The 27,000-nt window shown below is 42.6% G+C and overlaps 1 protein-coding gene across 1 annotated transcript; it reads right to left on the bottom strand.

Moving 5' to 3' along the window:
- Positions 1-5,220: 5,220 nt before the first annotated feature.
- LOC123425545 (proteasome subunit alpha type-2) lies at positions 5,221-16,235 on the bottom strand. Its single transcript, XM_045109239.1, has 11 exons — positions 16,079-16,235; positions 15,404-15,480; positions 14,369-14,433; positions 14,224-14,270; positions 13,242-13,317; positions 13,010-13,077; positions 6,645-6,714; positions 6,310-6,395; positions 5,853-5,915; positions 5,706-5,771; positions 5,221-5,526 (listed from the first exon to the last, which is right to left on the bottom strand). The coding sequence occupies exons 1-11, from the start codon at positions 16,117-16,119 to the stop codon at positions 5,478-5,480; spliced, it is 708 nt and encodes a 235-aa protein (XP_044965174.1). The 5' UTR covers positions 16,120-16,235; the 3' UTR covers positions 5,221-5,477.
- Positions 16,236-27,000: the final 10,765 nt, after the last annotated feature.

Genomic DNA, 27,000 nt, shown 5'->3' with positions numbered 1-27,000 from the left:
ACCTGAGCAGTCCTTCCAAACACCCATGTTTTCAAGTGTCAAACAATACCATGTGTTTTCCCGAGGATAATATAATGTAGCTACAGCTGGGGCACCATTTTTATCAAGTCGGAGATGAGAATATAACCGGTTCAGCCTGTACGGAACATATGCACCCACCAGATTAAGTTAAACTATGCACAACTTACCCAATTGATCACTGAATATCAATTGTCATATTCCAAAGGATGGTACATAAAATGACAGTCTTTAGAACAGTGCATAACCTGGTTAAATGAGAATTACACATAAAATAAAAGATGTAAAACACATGCAACAAAACATTGTGTAGTTTCTGTATCATACGATGAGTTTAAGACCTAAAACAAAGAGAAGTTGTTATTTCAATTGATAACAAAAGAGAATGAATAGACATGGAAAAGCATACAGGTACATGTAGGAAAGGGAAAGCTTGTTTGTCCTCAAGAAAATGCAACGGTTGCCAATCCAGAAAGTAATAAATTAATCACATGTTCAACTACATACCCAATTTTTGCAGGACAAACTCGACAAAACGATACAGGAAGATGTATAGGATCATTATTTATGACAGAGAGATTAACATATAAAATGAATAATGGTCCTTTTTCTAGTATTTTGTGTGCTACTCAACTACAGTATTGTCTAACAAAGTGTCTATATGGTCAATCTAGCTAATAACGTGTTGATGCATTAAGGAAAATGGGTAACACACATGTGCGACTCATAATACGAACATTGGCTCGTCTTTGAACATAATCGAGGAAGGTAGGTCATAAATAATCAACATGTTAAGTGATAGTAGAGAAGCGAAGTAGAGGAAAGCTTGGAACAGAGGAATTGATCAAGAAGAACCTGGTACGAAAGAGGGGTTGAAACGCTTGCGGGCGACAACAGGGTAGCAGATATACCCCGCCATCACGCACGGCACCAGCAGATGATGGGTTTCGATGACGATGTTGAATTCCTACCATCATGCTTGCTGACTTTCCAAGGACGAAACTTGGTCATTCTTGATCAGGAGCGCCAGAGGGAGTTCTGGAGACGATGGAACGGAGCAGCACCAGCAATTAAAAAGGAGATAAAGTGCATCAGTTACTCCTGCTGTCTTGCATGATGGGGATGGGCTGTAGAGGAATGTGAATTGATGAGAAGGTGAAGAGGGAGGGGAGAATCAATATGCACGTGAGTAAATGAGAACACTACTGTGGTTAGTTCGTGGGATAGGAGGCGCTCTTGACACGGAGGACACCTTCTTGGGATAGAGTTTTCAGAAAAGGTGAAATAAGAGGATGATGTAAGCAGATGATGTGGCTTCACCGTATGGCAGGAAAAATCACTAGTGGGAGGCAGTTATTTGGGAATAGAGGATATGCAGTGAAGTTTTTGTAATTTATGGTGAATATTTTCTTAATACATAATTTGTTTTGACCATGTGTATTTAAAAAAATGGTCAGAAAAAGGTAGATATGATGAATGGACTTTTTCAATAGTTGGTTACACAATGATATCTACAATAATAAGTAGTTTTCTTAACATATGATGAACATTTTTCCATATTATTGTGTAAAATCAGTTTGCTTTTCAAGCGGCTTTTTTTAATAAAAGTTGAACAGTTTTAATGTATTTCTAAAATTTATTATGTTTACATAAATATTTTTAGTACATGTCAGGATCTTTTTAAGTGACTATGTGTTTAAGAAAAGTACAGTTAATATACGAGTAACCCAAAAAATGTTTCTTGGGCATATACCTTTTCTTTTTTTATGTATTTGAATAATATATTGAGGATACAAAATATATATATCGATTCCCGCAGCCTCGCAAGCTATCATTTTTGTACTTTCTTAATAGTTGTATATTTTAATAGTCTCTCTCTAACAATAAAGAGGCTATTGCTTCCGTCGGAAAACCCATCGCGGTATTTTTATATAAAAAATCTGTAATTTTTGTTATTCAACTCGCGCTTCATCATTTATCTACAACGTAAAAGGAAAAAACGATTCGCTGCAAAAATTATATCCGTACGCATCGCCTCCTCCCGTCGACCCTGGGCCACCCTGGCCTGTGCCCAGGCTGCCGCCACACCACTCGCCGTCGCGGCCGACCACAACCGCCACCGCTGCCGATCTCAACCCACCCGCCTCTACGGCCATACCTCTCCCCGCTCACTGCCCCCGTTGCGGCGCTCGAGCGCATCGCGTCGACCCTGGTCCACCCTGGCCTGTGCCCAGGCTACTGCCGCACCACTCGCCGCCGCGGCCGACCTCAACCACCACTGTTGTCGATCTCAACCCACCCGCCTCCGCGGTCGTACCTCTGCCCGCTTGCTGCCCCCGTTTCGGCGCTCGAGCGCAGCTTCTGGATCAAATCAACGCAACAACTATAGTGATTGGGGATGATGCGTCTGCTCGATGCATAACGACGGCGCCGCGGCGGAGCGAAGTACTTGCAGGTGGAGGCGGGCCTCCATGGCTCACACGGGGAACTCCAAGGTTATGGCGCGGCAACGGTGACTCCTTATGGCCAGATAGAGGCGCCTAACCCTTGCTCCCCTCATCGTATCCCCTCCTCCGGCAAGAACTCATCATCTGGTGAGATCCCCTCCCCATGCCTTCAACCGTGTGCCAATCACCGACAAGAATATTTGTTTTGTGGGGATTTGTTTGTTGATGAATGAACGTATTGAATGTAAGATTGTATTGTTGTAGAGACAGAGAATGGAACACCACCTTCAGTTTGTCATCTGATCCCACATTCTCTACCCCATGAGTGAAATAAGATAACAGTCCATTGATCAATGCACGTAGCCTCTTTATTTTGCTTTGCTTGTCCCGCTCAATTTCTCATCATGGTGGAATTAACAATGGACGGGTTGATTTCTCAACAAAATAGGATAGGACTCACTACATTAGTTAGTTAGCTTATTATTTTAATAAATCAAAATGATTATAAAAATACTAAAAGCGTGTGGTATTTTTTTCTCCCGTTGCAACGCACGGGCCCTTTTGCTAGTTATATATAATTTTTCTAATAGAAACTTAGAGCGCCTCGCTGGGCTCAATCAGCCGGCCCAGCATGTTGAAGCTAGTGTAAAGACAGTCTTGCCGGCTCTCTATCGTGAGCGGCTGTGTGAACCGAAGGACGCAGGTTAAAATCTCGTCGACACCCGTTTTCATTTCTTTTAGTTAGTTTTCCAATTCTTGGAAACTTTCAAAAAATTCTGATTGGGTGTTAAAAATAGTACGACAAAAAATATATATTGTTTTATAGGATTTGTTTTTAAAATAAAGTCATTTATGTGATTACATGCAAAGCGAGGGGGTTTTCTGTAAAAAAACTTGCCACATAGGCACCTGACAGGAGGGTCCCGTCGGTCAGATACACCGTCAATACGTGTTTATACGCGTTTTTGATCTTTTTGCAATGTATTGCCTCAGACTTGGTACCGACATATAAAAATTACTAATCTTAGTATAAATAGTGGGTGGGTGGGTGGATCGATTCGCTGATTATGATACTTTTGTGCAATTTACTCGGCGGTAAGAGATAGGTAGTGCACTAGTGGGTGGGTGGGTGGATCGATTCGCCGAAGTGCAAGGACTTAGGAAGAGAATATACGAGGATGAGGCAAGTGAGATTGACTAATAGCTTCAGGTTAGAGGATCAATGGCGCAGATGGGGTCAAGCAAAAAAATAAAATAGAAAGAAGAGTTCCAAACAAACATCAATTTGTTATCATCATAGTCCTTTTTGCCGATAACTGCTCGTAAATAATCCGGTACCTTGCACATACTTACTACGCCTTTTCCTTCATTCCAAAATAAATGTCGCGGTTTTAGTTCAAACACCCAACACTTATCTTAGAACAAAAGGAGTAGTGGTAACTTAGTGATTTGGAAAAAAGAGCCAACATATGATTTACTCCCTCTGATCCTAAATATTTGTTGTTGGGAAAAACTAGATTAGTTCTCCCCAACAACAAATATTATGATACAGAGAAAGTAGAACGGTGGGAGTACGTTATACCTTCATGGCTCAGAAAACAGTCAACATATGAATAAACGACATGTTACTAATGGTTCTCAAAAACATAACTAAATTATACCAAAATATTTTACAAAAAATATACTCCTTCTGTCCGGAATTATTTATCGCATAAATGTATAAAAGTGAATGTATCTAGAACTAAAATACATCTAGATACATCCATTCATATGACAAGTATTTCCGGACGAAATGAGTATAAGTGAGGGAAACAGATCGTGATGTGTATGATTTGTTTACTTCAAAGCTCGTACCCTCCCACCCCCAAGCCCAATCCACTTGCCGAAATGTCTTGACTTCTGGCGGTATCAAAGCGATTCAGTAGACATATTATGCCAATTTGCTACTCAAATTCATATGTTCCGTTTTTATGGATGTGTTTGGTAGCATTTCTTTATGGATGTGTTTGGTAGCATTTTCAACCTAACATGATTGTTCTTCTCGATACATGCTGACTGTTGAGTATATAAATCTGATGTTGTTTGGTAATGTTGTATGTGTTGAGCCATGTTAAAAATCTGGTTGATAGATTGCATCTGTTTAGACACGTTGGTTGATACTGTAGCAACCGGTATTTCTAAATAAGTCAACAAAACATTTAAAAATGTTAAACAAAATGAAACATAAGAATAATATTTTTTAAAAAAATTTAAAGATTTTTGAAATTCTGAAGTTTTTTTGAAAGTTTGAACTTTTTAAAAAGTTAAAGAAATTTTGAAAATCTGAATATTTTTTGAAAAAACTAAATTTTTAAGAAGTCCAAAGATTTTTTGAAAATTTGAAAAAAAAGGAAGTTCAAACATTTTTTGAAAAATTTAACAAAAAATATAAATCTGAACATTTTTTGAAAAAATAATATTTTTATAAAAATGAGACATTTTTTTAAATCTGGATAATTTTTTGTATTCTTGAACATTTTCTGAAAATTAAATTATTTCTAAAAAATTTGAACATTTTTTGAAACACATTATCGCTCGCTTCGTTCATGCATGCTGACCAATAAACGACTGTTGGGTATTTGGGCTAAGCTCATGCATGCTAAGGAGGCCTCATGCAGGCTACCAAATCCTGAAAAATGGGTCAGGAAGGGAATTGTTAAGCTCATGCACCCTTCATGCACTCTACCAAACACATCCTATGTTACAGAGAACTGTATCCCAGCAATTATAGTTTTCGTTAGTGCTTCATTTTGCAAACTGATAAATGATAGTCATAAGGACCAGATGAAAAATGGCCACACAAATCCAGAGATAGGGCCAAGCAAAACATAAACCTAACATTAGGTTATCTTCGTTTTCACAATGTGCATTCACAAGGATTCAAACGTACGTTACTGGAGCAAATCAGACGAGCTCCATGGAGACTTTGCTCTGAAACGTTTCATGTTGGACAGTAAGTTGTCAACCAGCAGCTTACTCCACCTCTTCCAAGAAATCCTTGATCTCTGCTGGAGTTAGAACTCTGCATTTTTTTACGATATGTGTCACTAGTCAGAATGTAGAAATGAATTTGTTACAACCGAAAAAACAGGAGTAAAAACACAAACATGTTGGACATATACTCGAAACAGCAGGCAAGTTATAATGACATTGCATCTGATAATTATGTTGAAAACTGCATAATTGACTTTGTATACATACTTGAATTCACGGTCAGCTCGAATAACTCCAATTTCAATGTTGTTGGCAGAGATTTGGCCTTCATATCTGTGAATCCAAAAACAGTCAGTAGTCAATTGTAGATACTGAACTAGCAACATAAGCCATCTACTAGAAAAATATAGCTACCCTTCTTTCAGAGTCAAAATTGCAGTATGGATGGCATCATCAAGCTCCATATCTTCTGTGTATCTATAAGTAAAAGTTATATCAGTTAAATCATATTATCATGGATAAAGGAAGAGAGAAAAAGAACATTGGTGACATACATGCTGCTTGTATTACTGAACAGATGTTAGATTAAACAGCATATAGTGCAATTTATTATGATCATCAGATTTTAAAAACACAGAGGGCAGGCCTGGCGCAGTGGTGAAGTACTCCCCACTTGTGCCAAGAGGGGTTCGAACAAGACTCTCTGCATTGCACTGTAGCAGGGGTAAGACTAGGTTCCTATAATCCCTCCCCAGACCCCACCTTGTGTGGGAGCTTCTATGCACTGGGTCTGTCCATCAGATTTTAAAAACACACTGAAGCCTTAACAGTGACAAATACTAGTGCTAGGATAGATAGATCCTTCATCTACCTTTTCTCAAGAAAAGTCTTTGCATTTGACACATTTTTCCCCATAGCTGATGCTTTCCAGGAGAAGTAAGACCCTGATGGGTCAACCTAAAGAAACAATCAACAATGAGAAATCCAGCATTTCTATTATCTTTATCATAACTGTAACAATATATGACGGGTGAAATATCAGTCATAAGTAGAAGATGAGTGGTAAGCCCAATAATACACATCTGGTGCCTAATTATTAAGATGTGAGTGAATCTGAAATAGTGGGAAGGAAAATAGCAAGGTCTCTATCATGTACTCCCTCCGATCCAAAATAAGTGTCGTGGTTTTAGTTCAAATTGCACGTACCTGATACAACTGCGGGCCATTATCATCATAACCAGCAATCAACAATGATACACCAAATGGTCTTACGCCACTGCAAGAATAAGGTTATGAGTACAACATTGTTACAATGGTATGTATAAGGAGTAAAATATAATACCAGTTTCTAACATGATGATACATTTCTATAAAGTTTGAATTGAACATTTGGCTTTCATACGCAAAAATGTTTGGGTTATCGGTGGTAACTGGTGGCTGCTCGTTCAGCAGGGGAATCAATCGCTAGTTTTTCCAGGGCCACACCAGCATATACCTAGATTATTATACTTCAAGGAGTTCTCACACTCCTGGGGGAGACGATGGAGAGATCAGCAGTGGAGGCAACCTCCCGCCGACTTGGGGAGACCTTAAGGCCGACAGGAAATGCGGACTCCAGCATATACAGATGGAATGCAGTCGTGTGGGTGCTCTGTGTGTGTGTGTGGGGGGGGGGGGGGGGTGGTCACGTCCAGCCGAATCGGAGGGGGGGCATGCCCCAAATTTCCAAGCCTAGTCGAATTTGGGGTTCGCAGTCTAATTTTTTTGCCTGAATAGCGCACCCAAGTTTATTAGTCTCTCCCTAATAATAATAAAGCAAATAGGGTTTCTGGTCGTCCGTCATGGCATTTGTGCAAAAAAGCCCTTCCGTTTTCTGTTAATAAACCCGCAGTCCAATTTTAAGTCAAACCGTTTTCTGTCATTTCATTCTTATACAAACACCCCTGCAGTTTTGCCTATTCAACCCGCAAACCACTCGCGCAGCATCCGGATCGGATCAACGCGGCGTCGAGGTCGGCCACGCCGGACAGCAGCGGGCAGCAGGTCTCGCTGGCGTTGGCGCCCACCACCGCGTGCACCGCCCCGTTGAGCGCGTCCACGCACGCCACCAGCTTCAGCACGTCCACGGGGCACTTGCCCGTCGGCGACGACGGCGTCGGCGTGGCCGGCGTCGGGGGCGTCGGCGCGCGGGGGAGTACGGCGGCGGAGGACACGGCACGGACGACGGCGGGGGAGTCACCTTCAGCGGCGGCGGCGGGGGAGGCGTCGCGGGTAGGGCAGCTGGGGCGCCCTGACGACGGCGCGGCCAGCACGGAGAGCAGCGCCACCAGCACGAGCGGCGCAATGCGGGCCATGGTGCCTGGCTAGCTGGCTAGCTTCGAGGTACGTTGAAGCGCTCTAGCTAGCTATTTGTATCATGTTCTGCAGATTGACGCGGCTCTGAATGATGTTCTCTAACTGATGACTTAAAACGATTGTACACTGAAATCGACGCCTTTGAAAACTGAAACAGACACCTTACTTGATAGCAGGCAGAGGCGCAGAGCCAACAGTCATGCTCTTGGATTAATATTCTACAGGTTAACAACACCCATTGATCATCCTTGTTCAGTTCAAAATCTTTGCAATGGATATTTGTTCTTTTAGAGATCAAGGGCAATTGTGAATGTAGTTCACCAAGACACCAAGTGAAAATACTTGCCAGGTTCAATCATCTCTTACAAAACGCTTCAATCAAAAAAGGAAATGGAAGCAATGAACGAAGGAGCACGAAAGGAGGCACTCAAAGGTGGTGCAGGATCAGTCTGCGTTGTTGTCCCACCCATCGACTGGGTGGTGGTGGTTGTTTTTGGGTTTGCTACTTTTTTTTACAAAAAAAAGAGTTCATTTTTTAACCATGGGAATTATTACAATCGTTCTGATACAATGAATGAATCTCTTGAGGAACATACCTCAACCAAAGAGCAGTACGAGAGTTATTATGGCCCAACTGGGTAAGGCTATGAGCAATAGAATTACGATGGCGACGGACCAGGGAAATAACATGCTCCCTGTTCATGCTACTTCAAGAAAACATTTGTGCAAAACGCAAAGAACCGAATGATCAGAAAGATATGTATGGGAGTGGTTATGGCAACGAGTCAATTACATCGGTGATGCCTAACTTAGGGGCAAGCGGTTATTTTCATGCTAGAACTTGCGGCATACATCTCACTGGTGCAAAATTTTGGTTCGGGCATACAAATACAGTGCAAATCGTATTTGGATACGAAATCGACGCTGACTTGACATGCTACCGTGGCGCGGGCCCCGCTATCAGTGATCGGAACACGGAGAGGAAGGCGTGCGACCTGTTTTTGTGCAGAAAAGACCTCTATGTTTTTAATTCTCACACGAGAGGCCCGTAGGTGAGTTGTCATTTCAACTCTTTTCCGCCTCTATGATCGATGGATTATGCAGTACACTGTGAATATTAAAGAAAAACAAAGTATAAATGTGTCAAACCAGCGACCATGCGTCGCACACAGTCGGCCAAAGCCAAACCTAAACTTTTATTAGAAATAAGGAAATTTTCATGTTTACCAGAAAAGCCCAAAAAAAATCATTGACAAACTATTCCATGCAAAACTGCTATTGCATCTGATGAAGAATGCTAAGTTGGCTTCTTCACGTCCAAACTTGATTATACAAAAAGCAATAATCAGTTTTACCTTATTATTGATGTCTATTAAAATGGTACACAATGCAATATAAAGCTGGTTGTGCCTCTTTCTTCGCCCGATGCAACGCACGGGCATTTGTACTAGTTGATAATAAAGCACCTATTGCTTGTGTGGTACATCATGGAAATTGCCCCTGAAGTTTGCATAAATTACCCACCATGCCACCGGTAAGTAATAGAAAACGTTTCACAAAGCGAAAAATCTCGGACTGGGCCGGCCCATGTAAAAACCTCCTATATTACGCTCTGCACCCTGGGAGAATATCCAGCACACCGTATGGGCCGGCCCATGCACAGGTGCCAGTTTTTTTAGTTCCGTTTATTTATTTATCTTCAGTTCCATTTTATTTTTCTATTTTAAATCATTTAGAACTTCAAATAACCTTTAAAATTCTAATAAACTTAAAATTTTAAATCAACATATTTAAAAAATAAAATGTTTGTGACTTCAAAAACTGCTATACAATAAAATTTTGCAAGTTTGAAAAAATGTTTGTAAAATAAGAGAAGTCCATGATTTCAAATCAAACTCCATGTATTAAAAATTAATAAAAGCATTTAACAAAATGCTTTCTAATTCAAAATATGTTAATGCATTTAAAAAATGTCTTAAAATTTTTAAAATAGCTAATGCCTGTTTTGATAGTTTCTTTTTTTATTTCCGTTCCATTTTTGTTTACTTCTAATTTAAATAATTTAGAATTACAAAAGCATTTGCATATTAAAAAATAGGAATTTTGAATTAAAATGTTGACGAAAACATAAAATGTTTGTGGATTCAAAAAAGGCGCCGGATTTTTATAAAAAATTTTGCAAATTCCAAAACAATGTCCATGAATTTAATAAATATATTACTGACTTATAAAAATGTTTGTTTATTCAGAAAAACATCATGCGTTTCAAAAATGTTTGTGAATTTAAAGTAAAATCCTCCAACATCAAAAATTATGTTAGTCTTTTCTAGAATTGGTCGCCAATTCAAAAGAAAATATTTAAACCCGTTTGAAATATAAAAAATATTCATGATTTTTAGTAGATGTTTGTAAATTGTAAAAAATGTTCTCGATTTTAAAATCGTTCTCATATTTGTAAAATTGTTCATGAAAGATCTAATGTATGTAGTTAAACATTAATGCTTCTAATTCTTTGTGAAAATATACCCGTGTGATTTTTGAAGAATTAACTGTTGGATGGATCGGATTATTATTGTATGTTTTCTAAAAAAAATCTTGAAATTAAGAATAATTCTTTGAGTTACCAAGATTTTTGACAACCATGATTTTTTTTTTTGAAAATGTAAATATTGCTTCAACTTGTGAATAAATTTAAAAGAAGAAACATTTTCTTGCATTTGTGCACAAAATTTCAAAATCAAGCGATGATGTGTGAACATAATGTGGTCATCATTATTGAAGATTATGTTTTTTTTCTCCCGTTGCAACGCACTGGCCATTTTGCTATATATATATAATAATAAAGCAAATACAGTTTCTGTCGTACGTCGTCAGCGCTTTTGCAAAAAGGCCCCTGCGTTTTTCAGTATTCAACCCGCACTCCCTTTTTAAGTATAAAAAGGGTTCAGTTAGAAATGTTTTACAGAAAAGCACCTGTTTGTTTTGGTAATTGAATCCATAGTCCTCCCCTTCACGCCCCCGGAGCGGCGGCAGCCCCCTGTCCGCCCTCCTCCGATGCGCAGCGCCGCGGGCCGGCGACCTCCTCGGCCACCTCGGCCCCCGCCACGCCGGCCTCCCGCAACGTCTACAGCGACCGCTTCATCCCCAACCGCACCGAATCCAACCTCGCGCTCTTCGACCTCGCCCCCGCCCCCTCCGCCACCGCCTCCTCCTTCGCCGGATCTGCCGCCCCCTCGCCCTACTGCGCGCTCCTCCGCGCCGCGCTCTTCGGGCCCGACACGCCCGACCGCCTCGTCTCCTCCACCGCGGCCTCCTCCTCATCCTCCCCCGTCGGCTCCCCCGCCGGCGGCAACATATTCCGCTTCAAGGCCGAGGTGCCGCGCAACGCCAAGCGCGCGCTCTTCACCGCCGGGGACGACCAGGACCTGCTCTTCCCCGGCCTCTTCTCCCCCAAGGGCTCCGGCCCCAGGAAGATCCCCAGGTCGCCCTACAAGGTTCGTTGCTTCCTCACCTCCGATTTCATGGCTCCTTCTCGGATTTGCTGCCTTCTTCCGGGGATTTCCTCCATGGTCGCCAAAGATTCCATCTTTCCTCGTAAATTTCATCAACAGGCGGGGGGAGGTTGCTCGAGGGGCTTGGGACCGGCGTCGCTGCTGTGCGGAGTCGGTGCTTCGGTGCCCAAAGGTGGGTCGCGGCTGTGCGGAGCCTTGTGCTAAAATTTCAGATCCGAATCAATAGTCCCACACCGCCACATTATATCAAATTCTAGCAACTTATATACGTTTTAAATTGCAAGATTCAACAAGCCAGCAAAGAGGATGAGATACGAGCAACAAGACAACACGGAGGACGAGATACGAGCAATCAAAGAGGAGGAGTGGCGCATAAATCCAATAAACCATCCAAACCGAGCGTCAAGTCTCCAATCACCGCAGCCAGATCTGGCAAGCAACCATGCCACCACTGCTCACAGGCCCCGCAGCCCCCATCGCCCATCGGAGAGTGAGGCTCCACCACCACGGCACGGGAACCGCTGCCGTAGGCCGGGCCGCGGCTGGACGAGGCGCTTGGGCCGGATTCGGAGCACGGGGCGGGGTGGCGACTGGGCGCGGGCGTCCAGATCGAGCGACAGTAGTAGAGCCAGCTCCACTGCTGGACGAGGCGCTTGGGCCGGGCCAACCACCACGTCATGGGCGCGCCAGATTGAGAAGAAGGGAGAGCGTCAGGTGGATGGAGAAGAGGAAGAAGAATGGTGATGTGTTGTAGATAAGGGGCATGTAGTGGGAAGTGGCCGGTGGGTAGTGGGGTTGTCGCTAGATGTTGTGCTGGACCGGAAGCTGCTGGACACCGATGGAGCTACATGTCGGGCTCGCCCCGGCCAATGTATGTGCACAAGGCCTGCGTGTGAATATATTAATATGCATGTCAGACTCACACCAACACTACATTGCATACACTTTTCATGAATGGCATTTTTTGAACCCAAAAAATATGTCATTTTTAAGACCATTTTTCTATTAAATTAAGATATGTCTTATTAAGCAGGACATATCTTAACTGAATGGAGTACCTACAATAGTGACGGTGAGAATAAAATAGTAACGCCGCAAACCAAACGATGCAAACGTTTTTTAGCCATTTTACAAAGATGGCAAGGCCGACAGCATAATTCTTCATGTTGAGAATTGTTAATGTGGGTCATAAATGAAACAATTACTCGTGTTATAGGCTACGGGATGTGATGCTCTTTTTCTCCCGGTGCAACGCACGGGCATTTTTACTAGTATTAGTTGATATAAAAAGGACGAACCTAATATGTATAATTAGTACATATGGAAAATTCAATATATTTTAACTTTTTAACGCGATAGTATGGAAGTAGGGCCCACCAGGAATCCTAGGATCCTGGACTGTGACATTACCATACCCACCGGCAGTGGCGATTCTACTCAACAGGCTTGAACAGGCTCAAGCCTGCCCTCAAAAATTGCCAAAATAATTACTACCAAGCACACTAGTTAGGCCTACCCCAGTAAATAACAACTTCCAGCCATCTTATTGCATGACTGATTTTAACAATTACTATATATATAAAGCGGGGCGAAAGCCTTTTTTGGTATAGTAATTTGGGTATAACAAATGCATGACTGATTTTAACAATTTCATAACTTCATTAGTAATATACTTTAAAAAAGGTGTAGAGCATAGTATCATACCCAGATTGAGTGAACTCCTGCATAACAGCAGCAGTCTCTCGGACAAGCTGGGTAACAGGGATGGTTTCCTGCATTTGGAAATGAACAATAATCAGAAAACATATTTACATGGGAAATAATAACAGAACATGGGTACAGGTGACCTGTGTATTATCCATAGCAATTTATTTAAATGGTGTCTTCACCAAATGTGGAAAAACAATTAAGTCAAAACCAACATTCTTGAATATACCTTGTACAACCGATAATACTGCTGTGCCTGCTTCCGACTTTTTCTGACAAGAACACGAAAATCTGGACCCATCCCACTGAAAACAATGAGTAGGTAAGTGCACATGCATGCAACAAGAGACACATGGGAGATTGCAAGACACACCAAATGTCAGTAACTGATTGGAAACTGTATTGATGGAGCCACAGTGGCAAGCTCGGAGATGTAATGAATAATTGGTAAAAAAATGTGTTTGTTCTGATTGCTTAGCTGTTAGCGGTTAGCACTACACTACAAATGTAGCTGTTGATCTCCAGTGTGCACTTCCATGGTCAAGGAATGCTCTAGGTTAATAACCGGAACCAGTGAGTTGACCCACTTCACATAGTTTGCATGGTAATAACAAACAGAAATTTTCTATTACCTTCTTGCACGTTCATCATGTTGCCTAAAAAGGGTGAGTTATTCATGCTATCTCTAAGATGCTTTACACTGATTGATCTACTCCCTCCGTTCCTAAATATAAGTCTTTTAAGAGATTTCACTAGAAGACTACATACGGAGCAAAATGAGTGAATCTACAATCTAAAATATGTCTATGTACATCCGTATGTAGTCTTTTAGTGAAACATCTAAAAGGACTTATATTTAGGAACAGAGGGAGTATTAACCAGCTGGTCCCTTGCATGAGCTACATGGGTATTTTAAATTTTGCCTTTTCAGGTGAAACACACAAAGGCAGGAACCTTCAGATAAATTGTTCAATTTATCCTTTCATATATACATACACCAGCTCATCAGTAGTGATGGAAGTGGTAAGCCATGTAGCAGCCCACACAGCAAGACTGGCTCAAACATCATCAAAAATTAAGAACATTAACCGATATAACATTTAGTTGGGGGGGGGGGGGGGGGGGGCAATACAGTATAACAGAAGTAAACATGTTTACAATAGTTGAAATGAAATTTATCCAAGATAGGAAGCAACACTAGAAAAAATTACCTGTAGACAACTCCGATATTTGGAGTTAACGACTGAATCTTTTGCACCTAAAAATTTGCAGAAACAGATTAATTAACATTTTTTTAGATAACAACAAAGGATGACAAGTAGAGAAGAGATTAAAATTGGATAATGGTACACTTACAGACGTTTCATCCACTAAAATAGAAGGCAATTTCTTCTCGGTTGCGATAACTACACCATTGGCAGCTACAAACATGAGACATATCTCAGAAAGGGGAGTGAAAAGGTTGTACTTATGACCATGACCATGTATGATAGATAGAATAGAACAGTGAAAAAACTGATAAAATATGCACCATACTTACGAAGCTAAAATTCATTCAGTCAATTAGTTTATAAAAAGAAGGCAGTGTATTGGTGCTAACTCATAGGTGTATAAAGAATGCACAGCAAACATTAAGTTTTCGATGTGATGTCGAAAAGTATTTTTATTCGTGAATAGAAAAACATGGCAAAAAAAAAACAAGAGATTGCCTTTTTACTTCCACAACACAAACACAACTGCTTGATAGCTGAAAAGCAAAAGAACTGATATGCTGGAATAATAATGTGCTGAAGAGCAAAAGAACTGATATGCTGAAAAGCAAAAGAACTAATAATGTGCGATTTTGCACCTTTTTATCATGAATATACGGTTGCAAATCCCACAGGGCCTCAGTGAATAAACATAAGGCCAGCCTAGCAGTAAGCAAAAAAATGAACTCCTAGGTCGATATAAATCCAACTATGCGAGAACATGCTCTAACAGTTTCCATGGAACATCCAAATACAAGGTGGAAAGAAATCCAAACATTACAATGGACATGCTACAAACTAAGTAGTTCACAGAGATCTGAATACTTCCAAAAATATGTCACACCAAACATCAACTTCGCACTCATAAGCAGAATGTAGCACAATACAACTTTAAAATGAACATGATCTGACAAACCCACAAGGCGTGTGTCTATCAAATGCATTAAATTATTAGCTCTAGTGGTATATCAGTCTTCATAGACATCAAGAAGCTCATCTAAAATCACAAGCACTGCACATCACTGTCTCACACTTAGTCTAAAATCACAAAACTTCTGCAGCAAATTGATGCTGGCGCCTGGCAGCATATAAGACCACTAATAGCAGAAACTAGGGGGCATGATTACTGCACAGAACGCACCTTTGATGCCAAGGGAGGTTTGGCCTGATCCGACCGCTGTGAGCGCATGTTCGATCTGCACCAGCTTCCCCGATGGGCTGAACGAAATCAGGGAAAAGGTGAGATTTTCATTGCACCTTTAGTGCAGATACAAATAAGCAAGACAAGCACATTAGCTATCGAACATGGAGATGGACAACATGCCACACAAAATATAGGTGCAGGGCAAGAAGCGATAATGCCGAGGGCCAGGAGGAGAACCATCACGGGAGAACGAGGATCCCGATGTCTCGCTTAACCCAGCTTTAAGCGAACGATCGAAATAGAAGAAAAGGAAGACGAAGCAGGAACACCCGGTAGAGACAGCATTGAAGAATAGCAACATTAGAAAACAAGGGGGGCAACGACCGGCAGCCGCGAGTGGGGGTGGGTGGGGGGGAGCGGGCGCCTAGGAGCAGTTCGCGTTAACCGCTGATCTGTAAGGGCCGGAGCGGCCAGCGCCGGATCTGAACAGGGAAGGCGCAGGAAACCAGCACGGAGGCGCCATCGGCCGGACGGCGGGAGCTAGCAAGGAGAGGCTGCTGGTCTAGCTCGCTCATGGCGGCGGCGCAACTTCGGCCACCCTGGGACGGCGCGGGACGAGCACGGAGATTGCGAGCCGTGGTCGATAGTGAGAGAGAGAGAGAGAGAGCAAACCTGAAGGTGGTGAGGGAGAAGGAGTACTGGCTGTCGCCCATGGCACGTCGGCGGCGTCTTCGAGTTGTTGTGGGAAGAGATCGGATGGAACGAACAAGGCGGCTGCTGAAGGAAAGAGAAGAGAGGACCTAAACCGTAGATACACGGCAAAATTAACAAAAATGACATGTGGAGCGAAAGAACTCAAGAAGTGAACCCGAACGCAAAAAAATTCACCCGGCTGACCCTTTCGTGTGACGTCCGACACCTAGACGTCACACTACACTGTGTGACGCCTAAGACGTCAGCGCCACACGTCCAGCCACCTGGCACAGCTGGCCCCATCCCAGGCAGTGCGACCCCTAAGCCTCAGGCGTCGCACCGTGTAAAGTGTGGCGCCGAAGGCTTAGGCGCCACACTGCGACTTATCCAGCCACGGCCCAGCCCCCCTCCCCCACCCCCTCCTCATTCCCCTCCCATTCGTTTTTCAAACCGGCGGCTGACTCTTTTCCTCATCCGAATCCCCTCTTCTAAATGCTTCAGATCTGGTGATTTCTTTCGTGGATTGATTCCCTAAACTTGTCTACGAGGTAATCTCTTCCGTTTTCCATCTATCTATCCAAATAGTATTGCTTATTTTTCATATTTGGGTTAGTTAGGTTGAAAGTCATATTTTGATTGGATTTGAAATGTAGATGAGGAGTTAGTCCTATTTTATTAATCCTAGATGAATAGTTGTGTTCTATGACTATTCCTATGAGTAGATGACGTGGATTTTATGAAGATATGAGTAATATGAGTATTTTTTTAAAGATGAGTAGATTCATATGAGTTTCTTTTAGTAATATGTAGATGAGTGGATTAGTAGATGAGTAGATGAGTGGATTAGTAGATGAGTAGATTCATATGAGTATTTTTTTGAAGATGAATAGATTCATAAGTTTATTTTTTTGGGATATGTAGGATGGTTTGGCTTTTGAATGATGCCTATGACGTTGAACACCGGGCCTATTTGATGTCGGAGAAAGAAATGGTAAGTAGATCATATGTTTAAAAAATCATGTATTTATTTAATAAGATGAAACTGTAATGATATCACTCTTATCTGTTTGCAGGAGCTTATGCCCTTGAAGAATTGGTCTCACGGTGCATCGACTCTAATGCAGTACGATGAGGGTACACACCATATATCGAGATGACAGGACTCCTTCCATTCATTCAGCTTGTGATTCGGTCAACGCCCAACCTGAACGCTGCGACAATCACTGCACTTATTGATCGGTGGAGGCCGGAGACCCATAGTTTTCACCTCCGGACCGGAGAGATGACAGTGACTCTTCAAGATGTTTCCATGATCACCGCACTTCTGATCGAGGGGAAGCCTCTCTGTATGAGCACTGATTCTGAGGGATGGCGGCACCAAATGGATGCCCTTATTGGTATGTCACCTCCAGAGCCGAAGGTAGAAGATGGAGGGAAGAAAGGTAGAGTCCCGGCTGGCGCTTCTTTCACTTGGATTGCCGCCAACTTTGCTCATTGTCCTGAGGACGCAAATGACGAGGTGATTCAGACTTATGCTCGCGTGTACATGTGGTATGTGATCTCTAGGACTATATTCGCTGACGACACTGGCAAAAATGCTCCATGGATGTGGCTGAAGGCATTGACTGTTTTCGACAACAAGTTCAGTTGGGGCTCGGCCGCACTGGCGTACTTGTACCGGCAGGTAATAAATTGTTAATAGTAAGTTCAGTTTTATAATTTTCTGCTAAACTGATCCATCTTTGTTGTTACTTGTAGTTGGACGATGCTTGTCGCAGGTCCACAAAGGACGATGGAGTTGGTGGTTGTATGCTCCTACTTTCGTTTGGAAACGCCTTCCTGTTGGACGCCCTAAAGCCGCAACGTGGAAGACCTGGGAGGACCACGGCAACCCTGTACGGCTTCCTACCTGGGCTTACAAGTGGGACGTGTTGGAAATATGTCCTAGAGGCAATAATAAATTAGTTATTATTATATTTCTTTGTTCGTGATAATCGTTTATTATCCATGCTATAATTGTATTGATTGGGAACTCATATACATGCGTGGATACATAGACAAAACACTGTCCCTAGTAAGCCTCTAGTTGACTAGCTCGTTAATCAAAGATGGTCAAGGTTTCCTAACCATAGACAAGTGTTGTCACTTGATAACGGGGTCACATCATTAGGAGAATCATGTGATGGACAAGACCCAAACTATGAACGTAGCATATTGATCGTGTCGTTTTATTGCTATTGTTTTCTGCGTGTCAAGTATTTGTTCCTATGACCATGAGATCATATAACTCACTGGCACCGGACGAATACCTTATGTGTATCAAACGTCGCAACGTAACTAGGTGACTATAAAGGTGCTCTACAGGTATCTCTGAAGGTGTCCGTTGAGTCAGCATGGATCAAGACTGGGATTTGTCACTCCGTGTGACGGAGAGGTATCTCGGGGCCCACTCGGTAATACAACATCACATATAAGCCTTGCAAGCAATGTGACTCGAGTGTGAGTCATGGGGATCTTGTATTACAGAACGAGTAAAGAGATTTGCCGGTAATGAGATTGAAATAGGTATGTAATACGTCTCAAACGTATCTATAATTTTTGATGGTTTCATGTTGTTATCTTGTCATCTTTGGATGTTTTATGTACCTTTTATATCTTTGTTGGGACTAACTTATTATTTCAGTGCCAAGTGTCAGTTCCTGTTTTTCTGTGTTTTTGGCTCTTTTCAGATCTGATTTTGGAACGGAGTCCAAACGGAATAAAATCCCCGAAATGATTTTTTCCTGAACGGAAGAAGATCAGGGGGCTTGTGGGCCAAGCCATGAGGGCTACAGGGAGCCCACAAGCCCCCTCTCCGCCACCAGGGGGCGGCGGTGGGCAGGCTTGTGGCCTCCCTGGCGCCCCCCTGACCTAGATCCTGTGCCTATATATTCCCTAAAATACAGAGAGAAAAATCAAGGGATCCACGAAAATACTTTTCCGTCGCCGCAAACTTCCGTTTCCGCAAGATCTCATCTGGAGACCCTTCCCGGTGCCCTGCCGGAGGCGACTTTGGAGTTGGAGGGCTTCTTCATCATCATCATCACCCCTCCAATGACTCGTGAGTAGTTCACTTCAGACCTACGGGTCCGTAGTTAGTAGCTAGATGGCTTCTTCTCTCTCTTGGATCTTCAATACAAAGTTCTCCATGGTCTTCATGGAGATCTATCCGATGTAATCTTCTTTGGCGGTGTGTTTGTCGAGATCCGATGAATTGTGGATTTGTGATCAGATTATCTATGATATATATTTGAGTCTTTGTTGATTTCTTATATGCATGATTTGATATACTTGTAAGTCTCTCCGAGTCTTGGGTTTTGTTTGGCCAACTAGATCTATGATTCTTGCAATGGGAGAAGTGCTTGGTTTTGGGTTCTTACCGTGTGGTGACCTTTCCCAGTGACAGTAGGGGCAGCAAAGCACACATCGTGTAGTTGCCATCAAGGGTAACAAGGTGGGCTCTGTCGTAGATATGAGATTGTCCATCTACATCATGTCATCTTGCTTAAGGCGTTACTCTGTTCTTTTGGACTTAATACACTAGATGCATGCTGGATAGCGGTCGACGTGTGGAGTAATAGTAGTAGATGCAGAAAGTATTGGTCTACTTGTTTTGGACGTGATGCCTATAGATATAATCATTGCCATAGATGACGTCACGACTTTGCGCGGTTGTATCAATTGCTCGACAGTAATTTGTTCACCCACCGTCTACTTGCTTTCATGAGAGAAGCCACTAGTAAACACTATGGCCCGTGGGTCTATTCACACCTATCGTTTCCACTTTCGCTTTTACTTTGCTTTGTTACTTTGTTGCTTTCAGTTCTCACTTGGCAAACAATCTATAAGGGATTGACAACCCCTTCATTGCGTTGGGAGCAAGTTTTTGTGTTTGTGCAGGCCCTTGTGATACTCCTTCACTGGATCGATACCTTGGTTCTCAAAACTGAGGGAAATACCTACCACCGCTGCGCTACATCACCCTTTCCGCTTCAAGGGAACACCAACGCAAGGCTCCAAGGCCACGGGGGAAATCCTTTGCATATTTTCCTACGAAGTCCCTTAAGGCGTAGCCGTAGCAAAAGGATTCCTGGTGCCGTCAACACACCTATTTCTGGCGCCGTTGGAAGGTCTTTTGTTGCAGTAGCAGAAGTATTTCTGGCGCCGTTGCCGGGGAAGGAGAGATCTATCCAAGTAGGTCTCACAAACTCATCTCCTGCATTTACTTTTTTGCCAGTTGTCTCTCGTTTTCCTCTCCCCCACTTCACATTTTCCGTTTTCATTTGCCTTTTTGCCTTTCTCCTTTGCCTTTTCGTTCGCCCTTTTCTCTCGGTTGCTTTTTGTTCGCTTGTGTGCCATGTGCCTTCAATATGCTTGCATCTTCGCTTGCTGAAAATCTAGTGATATGGATCCTCATCCACTAGCTAATCTCTTTAAGAGACCCACTTATGTGGAACGAATTGCTAGTGAGTTGAGTGCACTTGACTATCTTTATGGAGTTTTGCTTGAGATGCATGAATCTCAAAATTGCGAGGAAGAAATTTATGAAGTGATTCACGAGGTCTCCTTGGATGAAAATCATGATTGCTTTGGTTTCACTATAAATTCTATTAGTGATAATCATGCTAAAATTATGCAAAACCCTAAGCTTGGGGATGCTAGTTTTGCTTTGTCCACTACTTGTTGCAATAATCATGATTGGGGTGGTGATCTTTCTTATGATCTTGAAAATTTGTTCAGACCTCATGATGAATATGATATTTGCAACAATACTGAAAGTGGGATTGGAGAAGTCGTGACTTTATTTGATAATAATCCCACTATTTTTTAAGAGCATCAACTTTGCATGCATGTGGATCATGAAAAGAATATCCTATGGGATAGCTATATTGTTGAGTTTGAATATGATCCCACATGTAATTGCTATGAGAAAGGAAAATATTTTGGTAGAAACTTTCATGTTACCAAATCACCTCTCGTGATGTTGAGATTGCCCTTGTCTCTTTCTTCTTCCTTGCATATGGCAGCTATTGGTTGTCTTGACAATTTGTTTTCCTATAAAATGCCTATGCATAGGAAGTATGTTAGACTTAGATGTGATTTTCACATGCTTTATGATGCTCTCGTTGTGCTTCAATTCTTGTCTTTTGTGAGAGCATCATTGAATGCCTAGCTAAGGGCGTTAAACAAAAGCGCTTGTTGGGACGCAGCCCAACGAATCTATCCTTTTTCTTTCTGTTTTGTGTTTTCCACACTTTCATGATTCTATTATGATTGTGTTTTTTGTGTTTCTTTTTGCGTTTGTGCCAAGCAAAACCGTTATGATTAGTCTTGGGGATGATCGTTTGGTCATGCTGGAAAAGACAGAAACTTTCTGCTCACGAAAAGAATTTTCATTTTTTTATGTAATAGCTTTTGAGTTGATTGTTTTTTCTGCTGATTGCTACGCAAATTCTTTAGACTGTCGTAATTGTTCAGAATTTTTGAAGTACCAGAAGTATACGAAATATACAGATTGCTACATGATGGTCTGTTGTTAACAGATTCTGTTTTTGTTGTGTTGGTTGCTTATTTTGATGAAACTATGGATAGTATCGGGGGGGTATTAGCCATGGAATATTGAAAATACAGTAACCCAACATCAGCATAAGTAGAATTTAAGTTTCCTACAGTACCTAAGGAAGTGGTGGTTTGCTTTCTCATACTAATGTTATCATGAGTTTCTGTTTAAGTTTCGTGTTGTGGAGTTTTCAAGTTTTGGGTGAAGTTCTTATGGACAAAGAGATAAAAGAGTGGCAAGATCTCAAGCTTAGGGATTACCAAGGCACCCCAAGAGATTCAAGGATGTCGTAAAAGCCTAAGCTTGGGGATGCCCCAGGAAGGCATCCCCTCTCTCGTCTTCAATCCATCGGTAACGTTACTTGGGGCTATATTTTTATTCACCACATGTTATGTGTTTTTGCTTGGAGCGTCTTGTATCGTAGGAGTCTTTTATTTTTGTTGTGTCACAATCATCCTTGCTGCACACCTAGAGAGAGAGACATGCACTCACCGTGATGTTGTCGAGCTTCACTTATATCTTTTGTTAGACAATTCAGCTCACATGTGCTTCACTTATATCTTTTGAGCTAGATACTTTTGCTCTATGTGCTTCACTTATATCTTTTAGAGCGTAGCGGTGTGTGGCTTGGTAGTTGATCTATGCTTTGAAAGTAGTCTCAAAAGGGGTAGTTATCCAAAGGGATACGAAAACTTCCACCTTCATGTGCATTGAATAGTTAGAGAAGTTTGATTCATCTCAATTAGTTTTGAGATATGGTTGTGGTAATATTGAAGTTATGCTAGTAAGGTGTTGTGGATCTAGAAATACTTGTGTTGAAGTTAGTGATTCTCGTAGCATGCAAGTATGGTGAACCGCTATGTGATGAAATCTGAGCATGATTAGTCTATTGGTTGTCATCCTTTGCGTGGCGGTCGGGATCGCGCGATGGTTTATACCTACCAACCCTTCCCCTAGGAGTATGCATTGAATGCTTTGTTTCGATTACTAATAAAACTTTTGCAAGAAAGTATATGAGTTCTTCATGACTAATGTTGAGTCCATGGTTTAGATGCACTTTCACCTTCCACCATCACTATCTTCTTAGTGCCATGCAACTTCCGCGGGTGCACAAAAACCACCATTAGCCTACCTCAAAACAGCCACCATACCTACCTACTATGGCTTTTTTCAAATTTATTCCGAGATATATTGCCATGCAACTACCACCATGACATGTGCCACCACTTCTACATTGCCATTGCATGATCGTAATATAGCTAGCATGATGTTTCCATTAATGTCTATGTCATGCTAGATCATTGCCACGGTACACTATCGAAGGCATTCCATATAGAGTCATCGTTGCTCTAAGTTTTGAGTTGAAAGTGTGATGATCATCATTAATGGAGCATTGTCCCATGTGAGGAAATAAAAGAGGCCAAAGATGCCCACCAAAAAAAAGAGGCCAAAGAGCCCACCCAAAAGAATGAGAGAAAAAGAGAGAAGGGACAATGCTACCACCTTTCCACACTTGTGCATATTAAGCACCATGATCTTCATAATTGAGAGTCTCTCGTTTTGTCACCACCATATAGCTAGTGGGAAATTTTCATTATATAACTTGGCTTGTATATTCCAATGATAGGCTTCCTCAAAATTGCCTTAGGTTCCGTGAGCAAGCAAGTTGATGCACACCCACTAGTTTTCTTTAAGAGCTTTCACATACTCTTAGCTCTAGTGCATCATTTGTATGGCAATCCCTACCCATTCACATTGGTATCTATTGATGAGCATCTCCACAGCTCATTGATATGCCTAGTTAATGTGATCATCTTCTCCTTATTTTGTCTTGCAACCTCCACCACACTCCAGACCATCTATAGTGCTAAAACCATGGCTCAGGCTCATGTATTGCGTGAGAATTAAAAAGGTTTGAGAAAGTAAAGGTGTGAAACAATTACTTGGCCAATACCGGGGTTGTGCATGATTTAAATTCGTTGTGCAATGATGATAGAGCATAGCCAGACTATATGCTTTTGTAGGGATAACTTTCTTTTGGCCTTGTTATTTTGAAAGTTCATGATTACCTTGCTAGTTTGCTTGAATTATTATTGTTTCCACGTCAATAGCAAACTATTGTTTTGAATCTAATGGATCTAAACATTCACGTCACATCAGAGGAGTTACAAAGGACATCTATGCTAGGTAGCATGAAAGCATCAAAAATTCATTCTTTATCACTTCCCTACTCGAGGACGAGCAGGAGTTAAGCTTGGGGATGCTTGATACGTCTCAAACGTATCTATAATTTTTTATGGTTTCATGCTGTTATCTTGTCATCTTTGGATGTTTTATATCTTTTTTGGGACTAACTTATTAATTCAGTGCCAAGTGCGAGTTCCTGTTTTTCTGTGTTTTTGGCTCTTTTCAGATCTGATTTTGGAACGAAGTCCAAACGGAATAAAATCCCCGAAAATAAATTTTTTCCCGAACGGAAGAAGATCAGGGGGCTTGTGGGCCAAGCCAGGAGGGCTACAGGGAGCCCACAAGCCCCCTCTCCGCCACCAGGGGCGGCGGTGGGTAGGCTTGTGGCCTCCCTGGCGCCCCTGACCTAGATCCTGCGCATATATATTCCCTAAAATACAGAAAAAATCAAGGGATCCACGAAAATACTTTTCCGCCGCCGCAAGCTTCCGTTTCCGCGAGATCTCATCTGGAGACCCTTCCCGGCGCCCTGCCGGAGGGGACTTTGGAGTTGGAGGGCTTCTTCATCATCATCATCGCCCCTCCAATGACTCGTGAGTAGTTCACTTCAGACCTACGGGTCCGCAGTTAGTAGCTAGATGGCTTCTTCTCTCTCTTGGATCTTCAATACAAAGTTCTCCATGATCTTCATGGAGATCTATCGGATGTAATCTTCTTTGGCGGTGTGTTTGTCGAGATCCAATGAATTGTGGATTTGTGATCAGATTATCTATGATATATATTTGAGTCTTTGCTGATTTCTTATATGCATGATTTGATATCCTTGTAAGTCTCTCCGAGTCTTGGGTTTTGTTTGGCCAACTAGATCTATGATTCTTGCAATGGGAGAAGTGCTTGGTTTTGGGTTCTTACCGTGTGGTGACCTTTCCCAATGACAGTAGGGGCAGCAAGGCACACACCGTGTAGTTGCCATCAAGGGTAACAAGGTGGGCTCTGTCGTAGATATGAGATTGTCCATCTACATCATGTCATCTTGCTTAAGGCGTTACTCTGTTCTTTTGGACTTAATACACTAGATGCATGCTGGATAGCGGTCGACGTGTGGAGTAATAGTAGTAGATGCAGAAAGTATCGGTCTACTTGTTTTGGACGTGATGCCTATAGATATAATCATTGCCATAGATGACGTCACGACTTTGCGCGGTTGTATCAATTGCTCGACAGTAATTTGTTCACCCACCATCTACTTGCTTTCATGAGAGAAGCCACTAGTAAACACTACGGCCCCCGGGTCTATTCACACCTATCGTTTCCACTTTCGCTTTTACTTTGCTTTGTTACTTTGTTGCTTTCAGTTCTCACTTGGCAAACAATCTATAAGGGATTGACAACCCCTTCATAGCGTTGATAGCAAGTTTTTGTGTTTGTGCACGCCCTTGTGATACTCCTTCACTAGATCGATACCTTGGTTCTCAAAACTGAGGGAAATACTTACCACCACTGCACTAGATCACCCTTTCCACTTCGAGGGAACACCAACGCAAGGCTCCAAGGCCACGGGCGAAATCCTTTGCATATTTGCCTAGGAAGTCCCTTAAGGCATAGCCGTAGCAGAAGGATTCCTGGTGCCGTCAACACAACTATTTCTGGCGCCGCTGGAAGGTCTTTTGTTGGCGTAGCAGTATGCGGATACCGACGACCGAATCTCGGGCAAGTAACATACCGAAGGACAAAGGGAATGACATACGGGATTATATGAATCCTTGACACTGAGGTTCAACCGATAAGATCTTCGGAGAATATGTAGGATCCAATATGGGCATCCATGTCCCGCTATTGGATATTGACCGAGGAGTGCATCGGGGCATGTCTACATAGTTCTCGAATTCGTGGGGTGTGCACACTTAAGGTTCGATGGTGTTTTAGTATAGTTGAGTTATATGTGTGGTTACCGAATGTTGTTCGGAGTCCCGGATGAGATCACGGACATCAATAGGGTTTCCGGAATGGTCCGGAAACGAAGATTGATATATAGGATGGTTTCATTTGGTTACCGGAAAGTTTTCGGGCATTACCGGCATTGTACTGGGAGTGACGAATGGGTTCCGGAAGTTCACCGGGAGGGGGGCAACCCACCCCGAGGGAGCCCAATGGCTTTAGGGTGGCGCACCAACCCTTAGTGGGCTGGTGGGACAGCCCAAGAAGGCCTTGGCGCCAAGAAAAGAAAAACCAAAGAGAAAGAAAAAAAAGGGGGGGGGGAGGTGGGAATGAAGAGAAGGACTCCACTTTCCAATCCTAATTGGAGTAGGAATCCTCCTCTCCTCCTTGTCCGGCGCACCCTTGAGGGCTTGGCCCTCAAGGCAAGCCTCCTCCCCTCCCTCCTATATATAATGGTGATTTAGGGCTGATTTGAGACAACTTTTGCCACGTGCAACTCAACCCTAGACCACATAGTTCTACCGCTAGATCGGCTTTCTACGGAGCTCGAGCGGAGCCCTGCAGGATTAGATCATCACCACCACCGGAGCGTCGTCACGCTGCCGGAGAACTCATCTACTTCTCCGTCTTGCTTGCTGGATCAATAAGGTCGAGATCATCGTCGAGCTGTACGTGTGTTGAACGCGGAGGTGTCGTCCGTACGACACTAGATCAGAACGGATCGTGAGACGGATCACGGGATGGTTCGAGGGACGGTTCGTGGGGCGGATCGAGGGACGTGAGGACGTTCCACTACATCAACCGCATTTCTTAACGCTTCCTGCTGTGCGATCTACAAGGGTACGTAGATCCAAATCTCCTCTCGTAGATGGACATCAACATGATAGGTCTTCGTGTGCGTAGGAAATTTTTTGTTTCCCATGCAACGTTCCCCAACAGGACGTGGTATCGAAGGTGGCGAGTGATGTGAATCAATACACCAATGAGATGGATTCTCTTACCGCCGAGCAGGTAAGCATCTCAGAGTTGACTCCCAACTTTTGTTGTGAGGAAAATGAATTGTGCCTTTTATGTTGTGTTGTAGGTGGAATGGCAGCCATATGGTGCCGGACCAAGCTTTGGTGGTGCACACACATTCTAGCTCAATCCAATATGCATGTAGGAAAAATATCTTTGG

Source organism: Hordeum vulgare, chromosome 2H (assembly GCF_904849725.1).
Source record: "Hordeum vulgare subsp. vulgare chromosome 2H, MorexV3_pseudomolecules_assembly, whole genome shotgun sequence".
Classification (NCBI taxonomy): Eukaryota; Viridiplantae; Streptophyta; class Magnoliopsida; order Poales; family Poaceae; genus Hordeum; species Hordeum vulgare.
This window is presented reverse-complemented; position numbering and strand designations above follow the sequence as displayed.

What these genes read in the sequence shown, in the direction of transcription:
- LOC123425545 (XM_045109239.1), bottom strand. Translation starts at nt 16,119, where the DNA reads ATGGGCGACAGCCAGTACTCCTTCTCCCTCACCACCTTCAG. An exon ending in ATTTTGACTCTGAAAGAAGG is followed by an intron (nt 5,772 to 5,852) that starts GTAGCTATATTT and finishes TTGGATTCACAG; the next exon opens with ATATGAAGGCCAAATCTCTG. An exon ending in CGAGCTGACCGTGAATTCAA is followed by an intron (nt 5,527 to 5,705) that starts GTATGTATACAA and finishes AAAAAAATGCAG; the next exon opens with AGTTCTAACTCCAGCAGAGA.